The 21,090-nt window shown below is 42.7% G+C and overlaps 1 protein-coding gene across 2 annotated transcripts in view; it reads right to left on the bottom strand.

The window, feature by feature from the left end:
- The window catches only part of CHRNA2 (cholinergic receptor nicotinic alpha 2 subunit), a 39,373-nt gene extending 18,917 nt beyond the window's left edge, over positions 1 to 20,456 (bottom strand). The window contains exons 1-5 of one of the 2 annotated variants that reach the window (XM_058162184.1): positions 20,209 to 20,456; positions 13,378 to 13,521; positions 9,616 to 9,788; positions 2,891 to 3,048; positions 1,130 to 1,174 (exon numbers count right to left, since the gene is read on the bottom strand). In XM_058162184.1, coding sequence (XP_058018167.1) covers positions 1,130 to 1,174; positions 2,891 to 3,048; positions 9,616 to 9,685 — 273 coding nt within the window. In that variant the 5' untranslated portion in view covers positions 9,686 to 9,788; positions 13,378 to 13,521; positions 20,209 to 20,456. Of the gene's footprint in view, positions 1 to 1,129; positions 1,175 to 2,890; positions 3,049 to 9,615; positions 9,789 to 11,004; positions 11,123 to 13,377; positions 13,522 to 20,208 lie in introns of those variants that run through there. The other variant, XM_058162185.1, reaches the window with a different exon arrangement.
- Positions 20,457 to 21,090: the final 634 nt, after the last annotated feature.

Genomic DNA, 21,090 nt, shown 5'->3' on the forward strand with positions numbered 1-21,090 from the left:
CATAAGAAAGAATGGGGACCTGGAGCACACCCATCTTATCTTATCTAATCTAGTAATACAGGTAGATACCCTCAAGAGAGGCAGTCCTGCAAATAACCTGGCCCTGTGCCATGTGGATCTTTGAAGTGTAACCAAAACTTTGAATTGCACCAGAAAACAATTGGAAACCAGTGCAGCTTGTGCAGTAGTGGTGCTACTTGGGTGAGCTTCAGGAAATCCAAATTGTGCATGTTGCTGCATTCTGGACCAATTCCAGTTTTTGGATGGTCTCCAAGGGCAGCCCCATAGAGAGCACATTGCAGTAATCCAAATGACTAAGCCATGGGTGATTATGAGCAAGGCCTCTTGGTCCAGCAATTGGTCCAGTTGGTGCACAAGATGGATTTGTGAAAAGGCTCCCCTGACCACAGCTGCCACGTGCTCTTCCATCAGGAGCCAGCAACTCCAAGAGGACCCTCAAATTTTAAACCAGAACTGTAAGGGGTAATGATATCCATCCAAAGTCAGAAATATTTTTTTTCCCGCAAAGCAGCTAGATTTATAGGACACGCTAACCCAGAAAAATCTAATTATGGTTAATAGTAACCAAGACCATATCATGGGAAAACAGCTGTTAGCTTTTTACTGAACTTGATGGTATGAACACATCTCAGACATTGTCATGGAAAAACAACTCAAGGTTTGCTATAATGGCCTCTGGATCAGTGGTGAAATCTGAACCAGTTTACTACCGATTCGCTGAAAGGTGTGTGCATGCACACAGTGCACACCAAAAGGAGGCCTGGGGTAAGTAGAACAGCGTGTGTGTGTGGGGGGGGTGATCAGCTGTGGCGCACAATCTTTTTTTTTACTTTTAAAAGCATTTTTTTTTGCAACCTATTTGGCCAAATTTTGGGGTTTTTGCTGCCAGGATTTTTGCTACCGGTTCTACGGACCACCCACCACCATTGCTACCGGATCAGCCGATCTGATCCGAACCGGGAACATTTCACCGGCTTAGGATTCTCTATTAGAAGTGAAAAAACAATGGAGGACACTACCCGCTTTACATGGTACAGGATCCATATACTGTAATGTTGTTGTATTTGAATAATCAATCTTTGGAGTCTCCCAGCTTCAATCTGCTTACCTGTTTCAGCCAAACATTTGTGGTCATCATTTGATTCTTTTCATCCTTCGTAGACAAAGAAAAAAGTAGAGGTATTTGGATTGAATGGAAAGACACACACATTAAATCTTGTCACTGCATTTAACTCTAGAAAGTAGAGCAAATTCTGTACTTGTATGGCTGGCTTGTTCAGTATTTTATTATTATTATTATTATTTATTGGATTTATAAACCGCCCTTCTCCCGAAGGACTCAGGGCGGTGTACAGCCAGGATAAAAAAGAACAATATACAGTTAAAATACAATTAAAAAACTTATTATACAGTATGGCCGAAAAATTAAGAATTATGAATCTAAAAACCCCAATTAAAACTAGAAAGAAAATTTAAGATTTAAAATTCAACAATTTAAGAAAGCCCCGCACGAACAAACAAATATGTTTTCAGTTCGCGGCGAAAAGTCCGAAGGTCAGAAATTTGACGTAAACCAGGGGGGAGTATGCTAGATAAGGCTAAAATTGGACGTTTCAGCATATAGCAGGAACTCAGCTGTTGCCTTAGCAGGTTGTGTGAACCCAGCCATTGAGCTAAATATAAGGTGAGTCATTTTTGGGGGCATAGCATATTCCATGAATCTAAATATATAAAAGCCAAATACCACTCACTCATCACAAAATCTCCAACACGGTAAAGCCTACAAATTTGAAATTTGGCATGAATGTTCCTCTTGGCTTCTAGGTGCTCACTAAGAAAGGATTTTTCAAAATGACCATCAGATCATTAGTATTTCATATACAGTAGTATATTCACATGCTCTGATGCTAAGAAGTTAGATGTTCAACTCCCCCTCCCCACCTGAAAGGAACTCTGTTCCAACTTCCAGTTGCCTTATATTAACACGCTCTGATGCTACCCCTTCGCTAAACCGGGAATGGGCATGGCCAGCGCGTGACTCATCTGGCCTGCGGGCTGGGACATTCTACTCCCCCTCCCTCTCTGTTCCAACTGCCAATTGCCTTATATTAACACACTCTGATGCTACAGAGTTACACATTCTACATTAAGTTTTAGACTTAAGTGTCAATTTATCAAGCCCAAGCACATAGTTTCATAGCGAAGCATGGGCGTCCAGCTAGTTCTGCAATATAATTGCTGTTTGTCTAGATTTAAGCAGGTTGTATGAACTCAGCCTCCAGAAACTCTAAGGATAGCAATCCCCTTTTTTCATCAGAGTGAAGAGCCCAGATACCTTCTCTCTGACCTCTGAGAATGAGTGTTATAACTGGTTGTTAAAGAGCTGTGGTGGCGCAGTGGTTAGAATGCAGTATTGCAGGCTGATTCTGCCCACAGCCAGGAGTTTGATCCTGACCAATGCAAGATTGATTCAGTCTTCCATCCTTCCAAGGTCAGTAAAATGAGGGCCCTGATTATTGCAGGTAATATGCTGACATTATAAACCACTCAGAATATTGTAAAGCACTATGGTGAGGTATATAAATCTAAGTGCCATTGCTATCATGTTTTTCAAAACATCTAAGGAAACATATATCCCTGCCTGTTTCATGTCTTCCATGATACATATAATGCAAATCATTTTCTAGAAAAAAAAAATCCCCAAACACATTTCATTTTGAAACCGCAAAGCCAATTCCAAAAGAAGGATCCAATCTGAATCCTTTCTCTTATTTTCATAGTATATTGACAATACAATTAATAAGTGTCTTCTCCAGCTGCAAATATTTTTGCTGAAAGTGCTACAGAAAGTGCCAGTTTGTATACATACCACATCAATTAGCTGAGCTATAGACAGTCCAAACCTGACAATCACAACATCAGAAGTATTGGGGACTGGCCTGGACCACCGGTTGTAAGCATGGAAAAGATATCTGAAGAGCCGTTCTTCTGCCTGAGTCTGTGTCCGGCCTTGGAGAGATGCAGATTCTACAAACAGGAACATGCAAACCTGTTAGGATCAGTCTAGCCAAACTTTAAAGACTTGCATATCATTCTCAAATATTGCAAAGTAAGTATCGCAAAGTCAACTTCTAAATCAGTTTGAACAATGAAATTAAATATTGAGATCAATATTCAGACATGACCAGATGTTATTTTTTTAAAATATTTAAGATGAACAATCCTTCCACATTTCTTATATTAATCATTCTGACAACCCTGTAAAGCCGAAATCAGCAAGTTTATTGAGCCTTCAGCATCTTTATATGATTTTGCATAATGACCTAGGTGACTTAAATAAATAAATAAAAAATCCCCCCCACCCCCAGATCTTGAAAGACTGCTATATTGTGCAAGAGTTCCTCATGTCAAGGTCTATGCAAAGACAGCAAACTCCATAAGCTCTTATATATTGGTGTGAACTCGCATGAGACTGTGGTAATTTTTGCAGCCATTATTAGGTAAGGTAGTATAGAGTTGTGTGGGTAAATGACAGCTTTATAAATTTGTTAAATCAAACAATCAATCACTAGAATCGTAAAGCTGGAAGAAGGCTTCACTCTGCTCAGTGCAGGCATCCAGATTAAAACATAGGAAACAAATGATGGATGAGAGAGAGAGAGAGAGGGAGGGAGGGAGGAGGGAGAGGGAGAACAAACTATCAAAACAAGTTAGTGATAAGCATTACTGGAACTTGCACCTATATTGTATTGCATTATGCACAAATGCAATTTATATGTAGAAAAACTCAAAAATGCAAAGCTCTTGAGCAGAAGTTGGCATGCATAAAAAGGAAATGTACCAGCTCAAGAAGACAAACAAAGCTTAAGGAAAAGATATTAGCTTCATGTTGCCATAAATTAACAACAGAAAATATGGAAGCTTAGATGTATTCATTATAAATCCTAGCTTTGAATCTAGTAATATCTGCAGGGCAGTCTTAAAAGTCAAGATGGCAGTTGTAGCTTGGATCATCGTAACACTCCTTTATGATTTTTAATAGTAATTAGCTTTTACCATTAGTAATAGTAATTATACAACAGGAGCAGATGGAGGCAAGGAAACATAGTTTGCCCAGGATTGGAGTGAGATGCCAGTGGTAAGAAAACAGCTAGGCTTGACCAGATCTGATGGCCAAGATCCTACAAGGAGTGTCAGTGATATAGGGTTGGCCATGTGAGAAACAGAACTGTTTCAGAGGAAAGATTAAATTGAAATCTTCACAGCCCTTTACAACTATGCTGCCTCTTCTAAGACTCCTTAAGAGATTTTAAGATTGCATCTCTCAAATGGCTAGAGGAGATGGGAATTGTGGGAGTAGCTTGTAAAAGAAGCCTTTTCTAACTTGATTTTTGCTGTGAGGTTCTTGGTGCCTCCTGAGCTTGGTTATTTTCTTGCAGATGTTTTATTACCCATCTAGGTAACATCATCAGTGCTAGAGATGACACCTAATTGGGTAATGGAATGTCTGCAAGAAAACAACCAGGCTCAAGGAGTATCAAGACTCCACCGTTCAACTCTTACAAATATTGTCTTCTATTGAAGACAAATGAACACCCAAAGAAAGATTAGGATGGACAGTTGATCTGGTGTCCTTTTCCAGTTTATATTATTTTCATCTGTTTTTAATATTCTACATTAACCGGAGTCATTATGGTACGTGTGCATGTGCCTTTATCTACTTTTTGAATCTGGTGACTCCCTGGATTAATCCATGTACTCCTCTTGGCAATATTTTCAGAAGTGGCCATTGCCATTGTATGCTTTGCAGAGTTGAAAGAGAGTCACTGGCCCAAGGTCACCAGCTGGCTTTGGGCCAGTGACTTTGGCTTTGTGTCTAAGGTGGGACTAGAATTTATGCTTTCTAAGCTTGAAATCTTGTATGTCACACAAATGCATCTTGCTACGAAACCTGGAAAGGTAAGCAGGCATGGGGACCATTTTTCTGCATCAAGTCTTTCCATAACAAATCTTTAGGTAATTCTAGATAAAATAAGATACAATTGCAGAGGCCAATTCTGAGGTGGAAGTGCACTCAAGAGCAAAGTTTTGGACCAAATTACAACTGGAGAAGTTGCCAGTAGAAATAGGAACCTTTTTAACTAATGAGACATATTCCATCCAAGATTTTCTGGTTCTTTGTTTATCTCCTCCACTGTGCTGAAGGAGTTCTTTCATTTGGACTCACACATGTTTATTGGACCCGTGTCCCTCCTGGTTGGTACTGGCCACGAGGCTGGCTCCTGGGAATTATCAATGCTTCTTTGAAGGAGGGTATCTTTCCTACCGCCTTGAAAGAGGCGGTGGTGAGGCCCCTTCTCAAGAAGCCTTCCCTGGACCCAGCTGCTCTAGCGAACTATCATCCTGTCTCCAACCTTTGTTTTTGTGGCAAAGGTTGTTGAGAGTGTGGTGGCACGACAGCTCCCCCAGTACCTGGATGAAACTGTCTATCTAGACCCATTCCAGTCCGGCTTCAGGCCTGGGTACAGCACGGAGACGACTTTGGTCGCATTGGTAGATGATCTCTGGAGGTCTCGGGACAGGGGTTGTTCCTTTGTCCTGGTCCTATTAGATCTCTCAGCGGCTTTCAGCATATCCTGATGCGATGGCTGGGGGGTTTAGGAGTGGGGGGCACTGTTTTTCAGTGGTTCTCCTCCTATCTCTCTGACTGATTGCAGACGGTGTTGGCAGGGGGGCAGAGATCGACCTCAAGGCATCTCATGTGTGGAGTGCCACAGGGGTCCGTTCTCTCGCCTCTCCTGTTCAACATCTATATGAAGCCGCTGGGTGAGATCATCCGTGGTTTTGGGGTGCAATGCCATCTGTACGCTGATGACACTCAGCTGTACATTTCCACCCCTAACCACCCCAATGAAGCCGTCGAAGTGATGTCCTGGTGTCTGGAGGCCGTGCGGGTCTGGATGGGGAAGAACAGGCTTCAACTCAACCGTTGTTGTGTCTTGCCCGCCCTCAGAGCAGCCGGGGCCTTCTTACCTGCTCCCGAACACTGAGGAATGTATGCCTCCCGGCCCCAGTCCTGGCTCCATGCCCACACAAACTGCAGAAGAAGGAGCATCTCCCTGCCCCAGCCCTGACTCCATGCCCAGGCAAACGGAGCAGCTAGACCCCTCCCCCTCCTCCACAGCAGGTGAGCCTGAGGAGGGTTTACTCCCAACAACAGCTGATTGGAGTGACCCTCGCATCAGAAGATTGGAGAGGCGGAGGCAACAGAAGGAAGGGAGGGGCAGGCCTTAATGAGTGCTGAGTCATGGAGCCACACCCCATGGCCTATATAAAGGATCTACTTTCTGGCAGTCTCTGAGTCAGGCAAAAGTCGAACTTATCTTGCTGAAGTCACTTACTGGTCTCCTGCCTGCTCTGAGGACTTTGCTAGGACTTTGGGCAGAGCTGCAGAGGCAAGCCTGATTCGGATTTCCCTGACCCAGCCGTCAGCGGAGGAGTGGGACACGACAACCGTTCCAAGACTGAGTGGCTGTGGATGCTGGCATCCCGGTACAGCCAGCTGATTCCATCGCTGACTGTTGGGGGCGAATTCGCAACTTAGGCATTCTCCTGGATGATCGGCTGTCTTTAGAAGAACATATGACGGCCATCGCCAGGGGAACTTTTTATCAGGTGCGCCTGATACGCCAGTTGCATCCCTTCCTAGACCGGGATTCCCTATGCACGGTCACTCATGCCCTTGTCACTTCCCACCTGGACTACTGCAATGCTCTCTACATGGGGCTCCCCTTGAAGAGCACCAGGAGGCTCCAGCTAGTCCAGAATGCGGCTGCACGGGTAATAGAGGGACCACCATGATGCTCCCATGTAACACCTCTCCTGCGCAAGCTGCACTGGCTGCCGGTGGTCTTCCGGGTGCAATTCAAGGTGTTGGTTATCACCTTTAAAGCGCTCCATGGCATAGGACCGGGTTACTTACAGGACCGCCTACTGCCACCAATAGCCTCCCATCAACCTGTGCGTTCCCATAGGGAGGGCCTCCTCAGGGTGCCGTCAGTCAAGCAATGCCAACTGGCGACCCCCAGGGGGAGGGCCTTCTCTATGGGGGCTCCTGCCCTTTGGAATGAGCTGCCTATGGGGTTATGCCAACTCCCCGACTTCCGGACCTTCAAACGCGAGCTTAAGACCTTTTTGTTCCACCGTGCGGGGCTGGCCTAACGAAATTTTTAATTGGGGTTTTTTATGAGGGTTTTTATGATAATGATATTATCATTATGGCCAATTTTAGAATCAGTTTTTTAAAATGTTTTAATTTTTGCTTATGTCTCTGTTGTTTTATTCTGGCTGTAAACCGCCCTAAGTCCTTCGGGAGAAGGGCGGTATAGAAATCAAATAAATAAATAAATAAATAAATAAATACTGCTGACATCCTTAAAAACTAATGGTTCAGAATGTCTTTGCATTCTGAGTCAAAATACCTTTTGGACAACATCAAGGACAATGTAGTACCTAACACTCAGGTCTTGAATAAGCCGCAGTACGATATATGTATGTGATAGATGCCTAACGATCTTTGGGAACATAAAGGAGACAGAAAGTTAAGGGAGGAAACGGGGCTGTTGCAAAAGAGAGTCTTAAGTCCAAGGGAGGTGTAAAACATGGGGGGGAAAGACTTAGCAAAACTGCCTTAATTATACTAAGCATAAGTTGTGTAGGAGAATTGCTTTGGTAGGCTTTCAAGTTTCTGATGTGTTACCTTACCAGCAATAAATGTATTTCCAGAAACTCAAATAGTTCTTGTTTCCCAAGTTTGCCAGCTTTACATAAATTGAGAATATAAGACAGTATCCTGGTTTAAAACTTAATCTGCATATTGCACATAATATCCACTTCAAGCACCCTGGTTTTTAAAACCCTGAATAACAGAATAACAGAGTTGGAAGGGACCTTTGAGGTCTTCTATTCCAACTCTCTGCTCAAGCAGGAAACCCTATACCATTTCAGACAAAGGGTTATCCAATCTCTTCTTAAAAGCCTCCAGTGTCGGAGCACCCACAACTTTTGGAGGCAAGCTGTTCCACTGGTTAATTGTCCTCACTGTTAGGAAGTTTCTCCTTAGTTCCAGGTTGTTTCTCTCCTTCAATAATTTCCATCTGTTGTTTCTTGTCTTGCCTTCAGGTGCTTTGGAAAATAAGTTGACCCCACCTCTTCTTTGTGGCAGCCCCTCAAATACTGGAATACTGCTATCATGTCACCCTAATCCTTCTTTTCTCTAGAGTAGACTGACCATACCCAATTCTTGCAACTGTTCTTTGTATGTTTTTGTTTCTAGCCCTTAATCATCTTCGTTGCACTTTTTCCAAAGTCTCGACATCTTTTTTGTAATGTGGTGACCAAAACTGGATACAGTGTTCCAGATCTTAATAAAGCTTTATAAACCGGTATTAATATTTCACGTGATACTAATTTTATGCCTCTGGTTTATGCAACCAAGGATCGTATTAGCTTTTTTGGCTGCTGCCGTACACTGCTGGCTCATGTTCAAATGATCGTCCACTACGAGTCCAAGGTCCCTCTCACAGTTACTGTTTTTGAGCCAAGTTTCCCCTAATCTGTACCTGTACCTTTGGTTCTTCCTGCCTAGGTGTAAAACCTTGCTCTTCTACATGCTTTCTTTTTTAAGTGGGTATTTGCTTTTAATGCGGTTTATGTATTTATTTGCAAATTCGTATTCTGGTTCTTCACGATGAACCAGTCATCAAGGGCAGTCTCTGATAAAGTGAATTGCAGTAACCCCATCTGGAGATCCTGATGACATGAATTACTGTAAAAAAAATGAATTACTGGGGGAAAAAAGAGCATGTAAAAAAAAGCAGGTAGAAGCTGCAATTGACCCATCAGCCAAAGCAGTTTACCCATAATCACAGCTTCTACCTACAAATCTAGGCAAAGCCATAAATTCAGGAACCTCCCAAGTTACAGACATGCTCTTCTGGATAGAGGACAACCTCTTCTAAAGTCACCGGGGGAGGCACCTAACCACTATAAAGTCACTGAACAAACTGCCACACTGTCTCATCAGGATTCAACTCCAGGCACTGGGAAATGACTTCTACGGCATCTCCTCTTTGACTCCGAATAGAGAAATACAACCAATAAATAAATGATACCTCTCCCCCCAACCAATGGATGATTTCCTCCAGCAATTTTTAACTAATGCTAAATGGCACAGTTGAGAGGATGGATATTGCAGCACTCCATCTGTAAGGGCCTATAACCTTGACCACTCATCCCCCTATCTCTACTGACTGGTATTACCTACTTAGGTAACAGTAAAACCAGTATAAAATCATTCCCCCAATTCCTGAAACCTTATAGATGGTCCAGAAGATACCCATTGAGTAATAAAAAAATAAATCTCTTTAACTGATTTGACATTTGGGACATCTCAAACTTCTTTAGTTTATGCACTCCTTTGCAACATCCCATTAATCACTCCCTACACTAATTTGCATAATAAGACAGTTTAAAGAGGGAGGTAGATAATTTTACAATTGAGGTGGTGGAGGGGAAAACATAGTTGTCCCTTACCTGACAACAGCACGAACCAAAAGGATAGGATGATCCAGAAAGCTAGAAATCCACTCATAAACAGCTCCATCTTCTCAGAGGTAGTTGTTCGTCACTTCCCCCTGAAATTCTTGGCCCAGGGATAGAAATTTGGTCAGTGCCACTTTCACTGTCAAAGTCTCACAAAATGATACCTAGGAGGTGAATGAATATATACATTCATCCTATTTGACTCCATCAGGGAAGGTAGCTGAGCTCACTACTGCATCAGTTGGGTTGCTTCCTGGTTGACAGCTGGCTGGTCTTATCATTGGAAGAACTTCTTGTCACCTGAGATTTGAACATCAACAGGGACAGTCACAGTGTAGAGACAGTTCAAACATGTTGTCCCATGTTTACATGGGAACAAATTAAGAAGGAAAATGTTTGATTGCCTGTTAAGGCAGGACACTCAAGCAAATCTGCAGGCAAGGACAATGGGACCTAAGACCCTAACAGAATGATATCATGAAGATGGTAGTAGGACTGGTGTTAATAATCCAGTATGTTTTAAACAATATATGCCATGGGTTACAAGAGAGAAGGCGAAATTAATTCCTCATGGTAGGAGTGTGGGAGAGGTTTGAACCTCTAGTGCTAAAACTGGGATTCAGGCAGTTGTTTTTTGTTCCTTTCTAAAACAGGATACATTGATTAGGCCTTCAGAGGTCTTCAAACTTGGCAGCTTTAAGCTTTAAGCATAGCTGGCTGGAGAATTCTGGGAGTTGAAGCCCACAAGTCTTAAAGCTGCAAAGTTTGAAGACCTCTGGATTAGGGTTTAAGAATCACAAATATACATACACACAAACATAACAGAGGGAGGGAGGGAGGGAGGAGGGCCCAAGAATATCTGCACCTTAATACATTTGCATTTTGCAAATCACAAACTTGTACAAATTTCCATACACCATGATGGATTAGATCAGGGCTGTCGAACTCACAGCCTGCAGGCCAGATGCATTATGTGCTGGACATGCCCATGCCTGGTTTAATGAAGAGGGGAAAGTCACGATATATCACATTAGGATGCCATGACGACACGGGTTTGACACCCCTGAGTTAGATCCTTTCAGCAGATACAGGCAGGTTATAGAAGGGTGAAGCAAATGGAGAGAACACCTTCATTGCTTTTTAGAAGGCTATGTATACAGATATGTCCACATCTTGCCTATAATTCTCTCACTTCTCTTTCCTACTTGACTTTTTAGTGTCTGTAATAGCAGTAAGGAAGGGAAAATATAAATGGGAAGGGATGACAGCAACAGTCATTCATTTGAAGATCAGGGTAGACCATTCCAAGAAGCACAGAGTAAGCAAGAGAATGAAACTAAACATATACAATACAGTGCTTTATTTTCTATAACAACTAACCGAGTGTGCTTGGGCAAAATCAAATGCAGAAGAAAAAAACCAGTACTTCTCCCCCTATGGTTCCTCCACAATTTTCATTCAAAGATGTGAAGTTGGTAGGGCCAGGATCCATCAATTCTGTGCATAATGTAAGGGCATTCATTTTTCTCAATTATTTCCCATTTTTAAAAGCACCTAAAATGTTGACATCATCCATTCTGGAAAAGTTCTGAGAGCTACAAATACAGTAATAGCAGGCCCCGTAAGGCCCAAGTCACATTCTTTACATAATGTAACTTTTAATGAGGGTCATCTTAATATAAAATACAAATGAAAATAAAGATAATAGGGGGAAAAAAGAAGGGGACAAGAAGTGTTGGGTAAAGGGGACAGAAAATAAAACAATAACCTCCAAAACATAAAACACAGTTACAACCTCAGCTTTTTACTTTTGCATACAGAGAAAATACTAGTCATTTCTGTAACACCAAACTAATCTAATCAGCAAAATCCAAAATCAAAATTTCATATATATTTTTTCCTGTTTTGAGCACAAAATCTAGAAGTGGTCTCTAAGTAAAAACAAACTGTGTAGGTTCTTTTCTTTAACTAAAACAGTTAATTTTGCCCTCTCTGCTAGTTCCATCAGTTTTTCCATCTGTTCTTCTATTGTGGGAATTGACCTGGGTCACATTCTGTGTGGCCCTGTTTTTGGTTATAATCACATCAGACCATTTGTAATATTCAGGGCATCTGGTTCAATCTCCTGCTCTCTTTTTTTTACACTTCCTCACCAACACAGAGACTGGTTCAGTTAGAACAGCATATAGATATCAGAGAAGGGGTCATTTCCACATAGAAATGACAAGAAATTAAGACTTCAAGGCTCTACTTAAATTAATATTTATTTATTTATTTATTTATTTATTTCAATTTTTATACCGCCCTTCTCCCGAAGGACTCAGGGCGGTGTACAGCCTAGTAAAAATACAATGTATAAACATTAAAAAGAAGTTAAAAAGAAATATTATAACGTGGCCAAAATTTTTAAAACCATTTAAAATCATAAGACATAAATAACCCAATAAAATATCAATCCAGTCCCGCTTGAATAAATAGGTGCGTTTTCAGCTCACGGCGAAAGGTCCGAACAAATTTCCATACACCATGATGGATTAGATCAGGGCTGTCGAACTCACAGCCTGCAGGCCAGATGCATTATGTGCTGGACATGCCCATGCCTGGTTTAATGAATAATAGGCTTTGCAATCTAAAAAAAAAAAGGTGGATATGTTCAGAATTTTCTGTGCCATAAATGTATGTATCAGGAGGGGAGGTAGTCATGTTTGAGCCCTAGCCAACATATCCTATTATAAAAAGGAGCCCAAAACAACTGTCTGAATCCCAAACAACTCTCAATGCTATAATGTAGTTCTCTTTAAAACTTGGGAATTTGATAGCATTGAAGTCCAGGCCAAAAGAAAGAAGGAAAGAACACTATTTGCATGCAGATCTTTTCCTTTCAGATCTATAAATCCTTTGCTACCAGAAACTTACTGTATTTTTTGCACTATAAGACACACTTTCTCCCCCACAAAAAGTGGGTGGAAATGGCTGTGCATCTTATAGAGCTAATATTGCAGCAGGTGGGGGGGAGGTTGGTTGGTGTGGCAGCGGTATTCGCTGTTGTCTGTCATCACTGCCGCCATTCGCCGCTGGCGGGGAACACTGGAGCCTTTGCTCGGCAGTTGGATAGGCCTCCTGGAATACCACCGATCAGCTATTCTAGGGGATGGGGATTGCTGCCACCATTTGCCACTGCCGTTCTCCACCACTGATTGCCGCCAATCACCAGCACCAAATGGCAGCGGCGATAGGCAGCAGTGGCGATTGGCAGCTATTAGCAGTGAAGAGCGGCAAACAGCAGTGGTGAATGGCAGCGGTGAATGATGGTGGCAAGAGGCGGCAGCAAGCAGTGGTGGGAAATGGTGGCAACAAATGGAGTTATTCCGGGAAGCCGATCCAACCGCCAATCAGCTGCTCGGCAGCTAAGGTTCCAGCTTTCCCAGCCGCCAGCAGCAGCTCAGCTCAGTTGACTGGTAGCAGGCGCAACAGAGAAGAGCCCTGATGAGCCATGTGCTGGGGCTGCCATAATGTGCTGAAGCTGACCAGGCTCTTTACTGTTTGCTGCAAGGATGCTAGCCAGATGAATACCAGATAGGTGCTGGGAGGCAGAGGCAGATATTTTTCTTGTTTTCCTCCTCTAAAGGTAATGTGCATCTCATGGTCCAGTGCTTCTCATAGTGCGAAAAATACGATAACTATTTTTCTGACAATTTGGCAAATCACTATATATTCCATTTGGCACACAGAAGACTTCACGGCCGGTTTTACCTAATTGAAAATATCAGGTGTCTCTTTGCAGTCCCAGGAGACAGCACAACACCCAAGTGGACAGGGCAAGCAGGTGTCTACTTCCAAGAGGATGAGCACAAGAGTACCTCTTTCAGGATTTTGTCCTTCGTCTCATCTAGACCTCTGAATAGAAGAAAAAACAAAATATGATAAAAAATATTAACAGAATTATCATCTGCAGACATGTCTGGAACTACCGTGTTTCCCCGAAAATAAGACCCTGTCTTATCGTTTTTGAAACCCAAAATAAGCACTTGGCCTTATTTTCAGGGAGGTCTTATTATTTTGGGGCACATGGAGCAAGACGGGGCTCTTCTTGCCATCTTACCTGATTTCCAGCTCTGTCTCCCTAACTCTAACCAGAGGAAATGGTGGGCACCGGCTGCGCATGTATTTAAATATTTTCAGGGAGGGCTTATTTTCAGGGAGGGCTTATTTTAGCGCATGCGCTCAAAAGCCCGATTGGGCTTATTATCCAGGGAGGTTTTATTTTCGGGGAAACAGAGTACTTAGACCTACTTCAGTGAAGAACTGTGTGCCAAGGAGGCCATGCCATTCCCTTGGCAAAGCAAAGAGGTGACACAGTGGAGACTGATAAGACACTTTGTGTCACTTGGCCTATCTTGACCAGCATTTGCACCAATTGGAAGGTCTTTCTTCCAGCTATCGAAATTGCCAGTCTAGAGAGTCAGAAAGTAACAATGCAACCACTTTGCTCTTGGAAGGGGAACACCTGGGTTCAGGGGGTCTTCAGATGAGCCTTCTTCAAAGCAAAGCACCCCCTTGAAGATCTGTATATTCCTAATCATCAGATAGTTGTGGAGTAGGAGTAGGAGTAGGAGTAGGAATAGGAGTAAGAGTAGAAGTAGAATAGAATAGAATAGAATAGAATAGAATAGAATAGAATAGAATAGAATAGAATAGAATAGAACAGAACAGAACAGAATAGAATAACAGAGTTGGAAGGGACCTTGGAGGTCTTCTAGTCCAACCCCCTGCTTAGACAGGAAACCCTAGTAGTAGCAAGGTCGTTGTTTCCAGAGCACCAATAATTGTCAAGCCAAAAGGGTTTACCCAAACATACGCAGGAAGTATCAACTACTTTGCAGAAATGTGAATGTTGGCAGAAGTATAGATATTTTGGGAAAGTGAAGGGAGTGGGACTGGTTCAATGAGGAACCAGCACACTGTTTGGTGCGGGAGAAAAAACAATAAACCCCAAACCCATTGGTTTTTGCATCTCTCACCTATTTTAACATACTCAGCAGGGTATGTTATGAGGAGTATGCAGTGGAGTTAACATACTCCGTCAAGTTCTCTATAATAATCTCAAACTTATTTTGCTAACCGCAGGGCAACATAACAATTAACCTAAATCAGGGACTGAGTAAAGTGTAAACTCACATCTTCAAAAAAAAATGTCAAAAAAAAAAATTCCCCACCATTCTTTATGGAACAAATTACAGAAATTCTAGGCAACCAGCCTTTCTATAACTCAAGTCCCCTCATTTTACAATGAAAATGAATCAGAGCTTGAGCAGGTTATTCTGACTATTTATAGTGATAGGTACATTTGAAAAATGAAACAAGGAACAGACAAATGAGACCATGCCATTTGGTCAGTAAGATGCATCTCATCTCATCCATTCACTTTTGCATCAGATCCCAGACAGGTCAAATATCCATCAATTTGGCAACCTCCATTCTGTCTCCTCTGGTTTATTTACCCAATAACCCTGATTTCTGCTGCTATGCGGGAATTTATTGCCACAATGCTGGAAGGCTGGCTAAGCTGAGTCAAGCATTCTCTTCAATGGCTGCCCACAGTGCCCCGTGCAACATTATTTGCTCAACACTGTAGCTTCTGCAGCATCAACCCTTGTCTAAAAACTCTAGTAATCTTTCTAATTGCAGCATAAAGAAGCTAGGATAAAGCACAATAGTCACCGATTGATGGTTGTAACAAGAAGTCCATTTGTTTAAATAGCACAATTGCTTCTCCATCTGATAGCATCTTGAGTCTAACTTGACCTGTTACTCCATTGTTAAGTTACTCCATTAAGTTTGTCCATTTCATGCAGATTATTAAGCACTCGGGAAAAGGCCTATATTATGACACACTCAGGGATGTAGTCATGTATGCTGCATATTTATTTCCAATTTTCAAGGATACCTTTAAAAAAACATCTAAGAGTTTGCTTGGACTTTTATCATTGATAAGGCAAATGGAACCCCCCCCCAAAAAAAAACCCAGCTAACCCTAATATGGGGCCCAGCCTGGAGGGCTCTCAAAACTCTCAGAAGATTGGGAGGCTGAGTTAAGTCTCCCAACCCTCTCCCTGGTGGTCCAATGTTACTGGTAGGAGCCAAATCAAACACCAGTTGAGACAAGAATACTTTAAAGTAGGGGTCTTCAACCTTGGCAACTTTAAGCCTGGCGGACTTCAATTCCCAGAATTCCCCAGCCTGCCAACTGGGGTTAAAGTTGCCAAGGTTGGAGATCCCTGCTTTAAAAAGCCAAACAGAAGCACCTTCCTTCTTCCAAAAGACTTAATTAGTACTGATTTTGACTGGGACATTTACTGAGTGCAAATAAATCCAATATGATTTGTGATAAATTTGCTGCTTTGCCACTGAGCTGTTTAAAGAGTTGATGGTAGCAGGGACCAGTGAAACAAAGAACTATCATTTCTGTGGTTCAAGTAGTAAAGCCAATTAGAAGCTGCTAGCTGGGGGGTGGGGCAGGGGGTGGGGGGACAGGACACAGAAATATATGCAGAACATATATTTAATACAATTGAGCATGTCCAGAAATATTTTACAAGAAGAGTTCCCCACTCCTCTGATCACAACAAAATATCTTATGCCACCAGACTTAAAATCCTGGGTTTAGAAAATTTAGAACTCCGCTGCCTTCAGCATGACCTGAGTATAACTCATAAAATCATCTGCTACAATGTCCCTCTTGTCGAAGACTACTTTAGCTTCAATCGCAATAATACACGAGCACACAATAGATTTAAACTTAATGTGAACCGCTCCAATCTTGATTGTAGAAAATATGACTTCAGTAACAGAGTTGTTAATACCTGGAATGCACTACCTGACTCTGTGATCTCTTCCCAAAATCCCCAAAGCTTTAACCAAAGACTATCTACTATTGACCTCACCCCATTCCTAAGAGTCTGTAAGGGGCGTGCATAAGAGCACCAGCATGCCTACTGTTCCTGTCTTAATGTTCCCTTTGATTGTATCCAATTTGTATAGTTATTTCATGCTTATACTTATAAGCATGTTGTGTTTGACAAATATAAATATATAATAATAATAATAATAATAATAATAATAATAATAATAATAATAAAAACAGGCAGAGTGTGATGCTTGCCCAGAACTGCCTGCTTAGCATGCATCCTCAGTGGAGTTTGAACTGCAGAAACGTTCCTCAAAGGAAGATCTAAATAAAGTGAGAATTAGAATTAGAATTCTTTATTGGCCAAGTGTGATCGGACACACAAGGAATTTGTCTTTGGTGCATAAGCTCTCCATGTACATAAAAAGAAAAGAGATCTAAGTAAAATTAAAAAAGAAAAAAAGTTACTATAGACGATCATGGTGTGGAAGCCTCTTTCCTGAAATGAGGAAAACCAAAAACACTCAAGCTCCTTTTAGCCCAGGGAAGAGACAATAGGAGAATGGGAACCACGTTTTGATAGCCGTGTAAAAAAAGGATAGAGAGGTAGGGTGGGTTTTTTTTCCTCTCACCTCCGTAACTCAGACTTTTAAGATCCAAAAAATAACATTTTGGGCAGCAGATTCAAGAGGGGAAAAAGGCAGTACTTTTTCACTTAATGCATTATTACTTCTAGCCCTTGCTGCCACATGATAACCACTCGTAATGGAAGCTTTAGCTGGAAGGGGGAATTGGACACGTGCAATAATACCAAGACGTTTCCCTCTGGGGCAGATGCTAGGGGCACAAAGCATGGGGGGCTCATTGTTGCCTTCATGTCAGGTTTTGGGGAGCATCTGGAAAGAATAAGTTCCCCTCGCACATATGTGCTAGTCTTTCCAGACTCTAGGGGGCGGTGTTCATCTCCGTTTCTAAGCCGAAGAGCCAGCGCTGTCTGATGACAATTCCGTGGTCATGTGGCTGACATGACTAAATGCCAAAAGTACACGAAACGCTGTTACCTTCCCACCAAAGGTGGTCCCTATTTTGCTACTTGTATTTCTTACATGCTTTTGAACTGCTAGGTTGGCAGAAGCTGGGACAAGTAACTGGAGCTCACCCCGTTACGTGGCACTTGGGATTCAAACCGCTGAACTGCCAACCTTTCGATCGACAAGCTCAGCACCTTAGCTTAATAAATAATAAACAATAAATTAATAATTAAATTAATAATAATTAATATTAATAATAAATTAATAAACAATCCCTTGGTCGATGCTGCAACAAGGATGCGGCTTCTGTCCCAAATGATTTCTCTAATTCCTGCCACTGGGAACTTGCACATCCTGCAAATTTAACAACTTCTTAAAAGCAACGCACAGGTTCCCCCGAGGGTATCTTTCACGCAACAAGCCTTGGTTTTGGAGGCAAGTCCTAGAATCTGTGGGATTCCTCCAGCAGACCAGCCGTACTTCCCCCACCACCCCCAAATGTGGGCTGTAATCTCCAAATCTACCTATTTAGTCCTGAATATGTCTATAAAAAGTTCTAAAATGTTGTGAAACTAAGAGTGAAGCTAAGACATGGTCCTCACCCCACCTATAAGGCAGAGATGACTGATCTCAAAACTCTGAAGCTGCAAGGAGGGAGGCATGACACATGGGCAGGGACTGCAGTAAATATTACCCCCCCCCCACAAAAAAAAGCCTGTATTAGTGCTGATTGTCACTGCTTAAAAGCAAAATACCTGTCATTGTAGTTGGCCAAAGAACCTGCAAGGACCAACGGTCATCATGGAGATTTCCAAACCTGCATTTGTATACATTTATGTCTCTGTCAAATGCAGTCACATACACATTTATCATTATTAACCGCCCCACCGCCCCCCCAAACTCAAACTTTCAGATGTAAAGAGTGTGGAGCTAAAGTCTCTGGGTTGCAAAAATCCGAACAGTCTGCTGTCATCTGGTGGCCGTCCGGATTGCTACAACCTAGATAACGACGGCCCCAGGTGCGCTGAACGCGGGAGAGCCGTCCTATGTTGCAACTTGTCGGATCCTTCCCTTGGTGGTGCTGCTGCTGCTGCCGCCGCCGCCGCCTCCTGCCTTAAGGGGAGTGAAGGATGGACTCCTGGAAATCGGGACATTTTTGGGATGTGCGGGGGGGGGACGACGAGTGTGAGGCAGCAGCGCCTAGAACACACACACCACCCACAATCGAAAGCAAAAGAGTGAAGCTTACTTTAGCTTCATAGGTGAAGGCGCTAAGCAAGCAAAGGGAACGCACGGAGGCAGGTTTAACTCGGAGCCTTTCCCGCCTGCCCTACGTGTTAGTTGCGCCTCCTAGAGGTTGCTGGAAAGAAAACTTCTCCCGTTTGTGCTATCTGAAGTTTTTTCAAGAGGACTGGGGCGCGATGGGGGGGGGGGGTATCGCCAGTCAAAGTAAATGGCAACGGGCCGGGTGGAGGCACTGTCCGAACTGGTGTAAACGCAATACTTTAGATTTCTGAGTTTTATGCTCTACATCGTGCTTCCAGCTTATAGAGCATCATATTCATACACGTTGTGCCTACAGTTAAGAGTATCATAACGTTGCCACCATGATAGTTTTTGTTTTATTTCATTGTTACAGAGATATTCGATCAATCCGATCATTTATCATCCATCCCGCAGTGCCACTTTAAGGGTACAAAATGAATAAATACCTTTGCCCTTCCTCAATTGAATCTATAGGTAATGTGCTCGCTTGGGCTTTTCAGAGTTAATGGTAAGGGCAGCTTATGTTGGAGAGCTTTACAGACTATCCCACCACTTTGCATGTGTCTCTGCCCCTTGGTTAGTGAGAGTGGGGGTGTGAGTACCCCACTTTTCCCCAGTGACATTGCAGTTCTGATGACTCAGAAGCAACAACAACTGGACTGGGCCCCTTGCAATTTCAGCTGTTTCATTAAATTCTGCATATTTATCAAGTCAGTCAACTTGTCTTTCCCAGTCTGATGCCTTCCCGATGTTACCCTGGAAGTCCTCGGAGTTACACATGCTCATGTGCAGAGTGCCAGATTGGTGAAATTATCTCATGATAACTCTGTAAAGCAGTCCATAAGTAGTACTGACATACTAGTTTAGGAAGGAACCACAGTTTAGCTTATGTTACTTGAACCATTGTTCAGGTAAGATACCTCAAATGCCTTGTTCCCACAAACTCGAGATCTTTAGCTTGTCTCATAGAAGGCAGTATGAACAGCAAACTGGTGTTCCATTCAATCCATTCAATTTCAGGGAGTCCCACTCCTCGATTTATATGCACATAGAAAGAAATTATTCTGCTTCAAGGTGTCAAACTGGCATCTTCTTGAGGAAAGAAAACACACTGGCAAATTTACGTTCTTCCACTGCTTCCATTCATTGGAATAGGATTTGTGTTAAGAGGATTTCCTGGAGGATCCTGCCCTGAGAAAACTTTGCTTCCTTCTGCTGTTGCTGTGGCCAACTTTTTTGCACCAACCACTACGCATGGAGGTGCCTATGTAATGACTTGTGCTAACACAGAAAGCAAACCAGAATTACTTTGACTCCATTCCTCGGGATCAGTGCTAGTCTAGTAGCTATTCTGCAAAGATTAGAAACCAGAGGACTTACCTTTAGGGAGAAAAAAAGAGGAAACATGTGCTAGCCAATACTAAGTAGGGAGAGCCTCCTGCACTGGAAAGCAGTCTTCTGAATCCCTGGATTCCTGAACTCCAGACACATTCCTTAAGAACAAGGTGGAGAATCCACTAGAGCAGAAGCAGGCAAACTGAAAAGCAAAATGTGCACAAACACCCTTCTGGGCATCTTTCTTTCTTTCTCTCTCTCTCTCTTCTCTTCTGTGCTGTTTCTTGGCTATGAGTTCAGCTCAAGTTGCCAAGTGAGCATCAGTCGTCTTTCTGCTCTGAAAGCTAAATGGTCCCAGGAAACCTTCCTGTCCAAATGCAGCAATGTGTTTGCATGAAAGAGGGAGAGAGCATTTCTAGTCTAGTGACGACAGAGGCTGGAAGGAGGAGAGGCTCCCAGCTGGTTTGTCTGTAGGTGAGAAGAAGGAGAGAAAGGTTTGGAGCTTGGCCATGGAAGGGTAGATACAAGGGAATGCTTCAGGGAAGGGGCAGTTCTGCCAGGCTGCCTAGATTGCCTCCCCATCCTTTGGTGCAAATCCTTCATCCTCTCCTTCACTTCTGTAAAGATTACTTGCCGATGTGAAACAGGCAGACAAATTTGATTAATTTTCAGTTCACTGGAAGAGCGGAGAAGATCAAAAGATGGCTTGTTAGGCGGCATCCCAAGTGCATTTCAAACCTTAATCCACAAATTTGGGTCTCCCTCCCCATCCATAACTTCTCCAGCTGAGAAATGGACATCTAAAAAGTCACTATTTCTCCAGCTAAACATATAGAAAAATCTTTTGTGTTCTAAAATCTTGGGGTGGATATTAGTCACAGCAGCTTAGGAAATCTGCATATATTGGGAGAAAGACAGAGAGGACCA

The sequence above is a fragment of the Ahaetulla prasina genome, chromosome 1, assembly GCF_028640845.1.
Source record: "Ahaetulla prasina isolate Xishuangbanna chromosome 1, ASM2864084v1, whole genome shotgun sequence".
Taxonomy (NCBI): domain Eukaryota; kingdom Metazoa; phylum Chordata; class Lepidosauria; order Squamata; family Colubridae; genus Ahaetulla; species Ahaetulla prasina.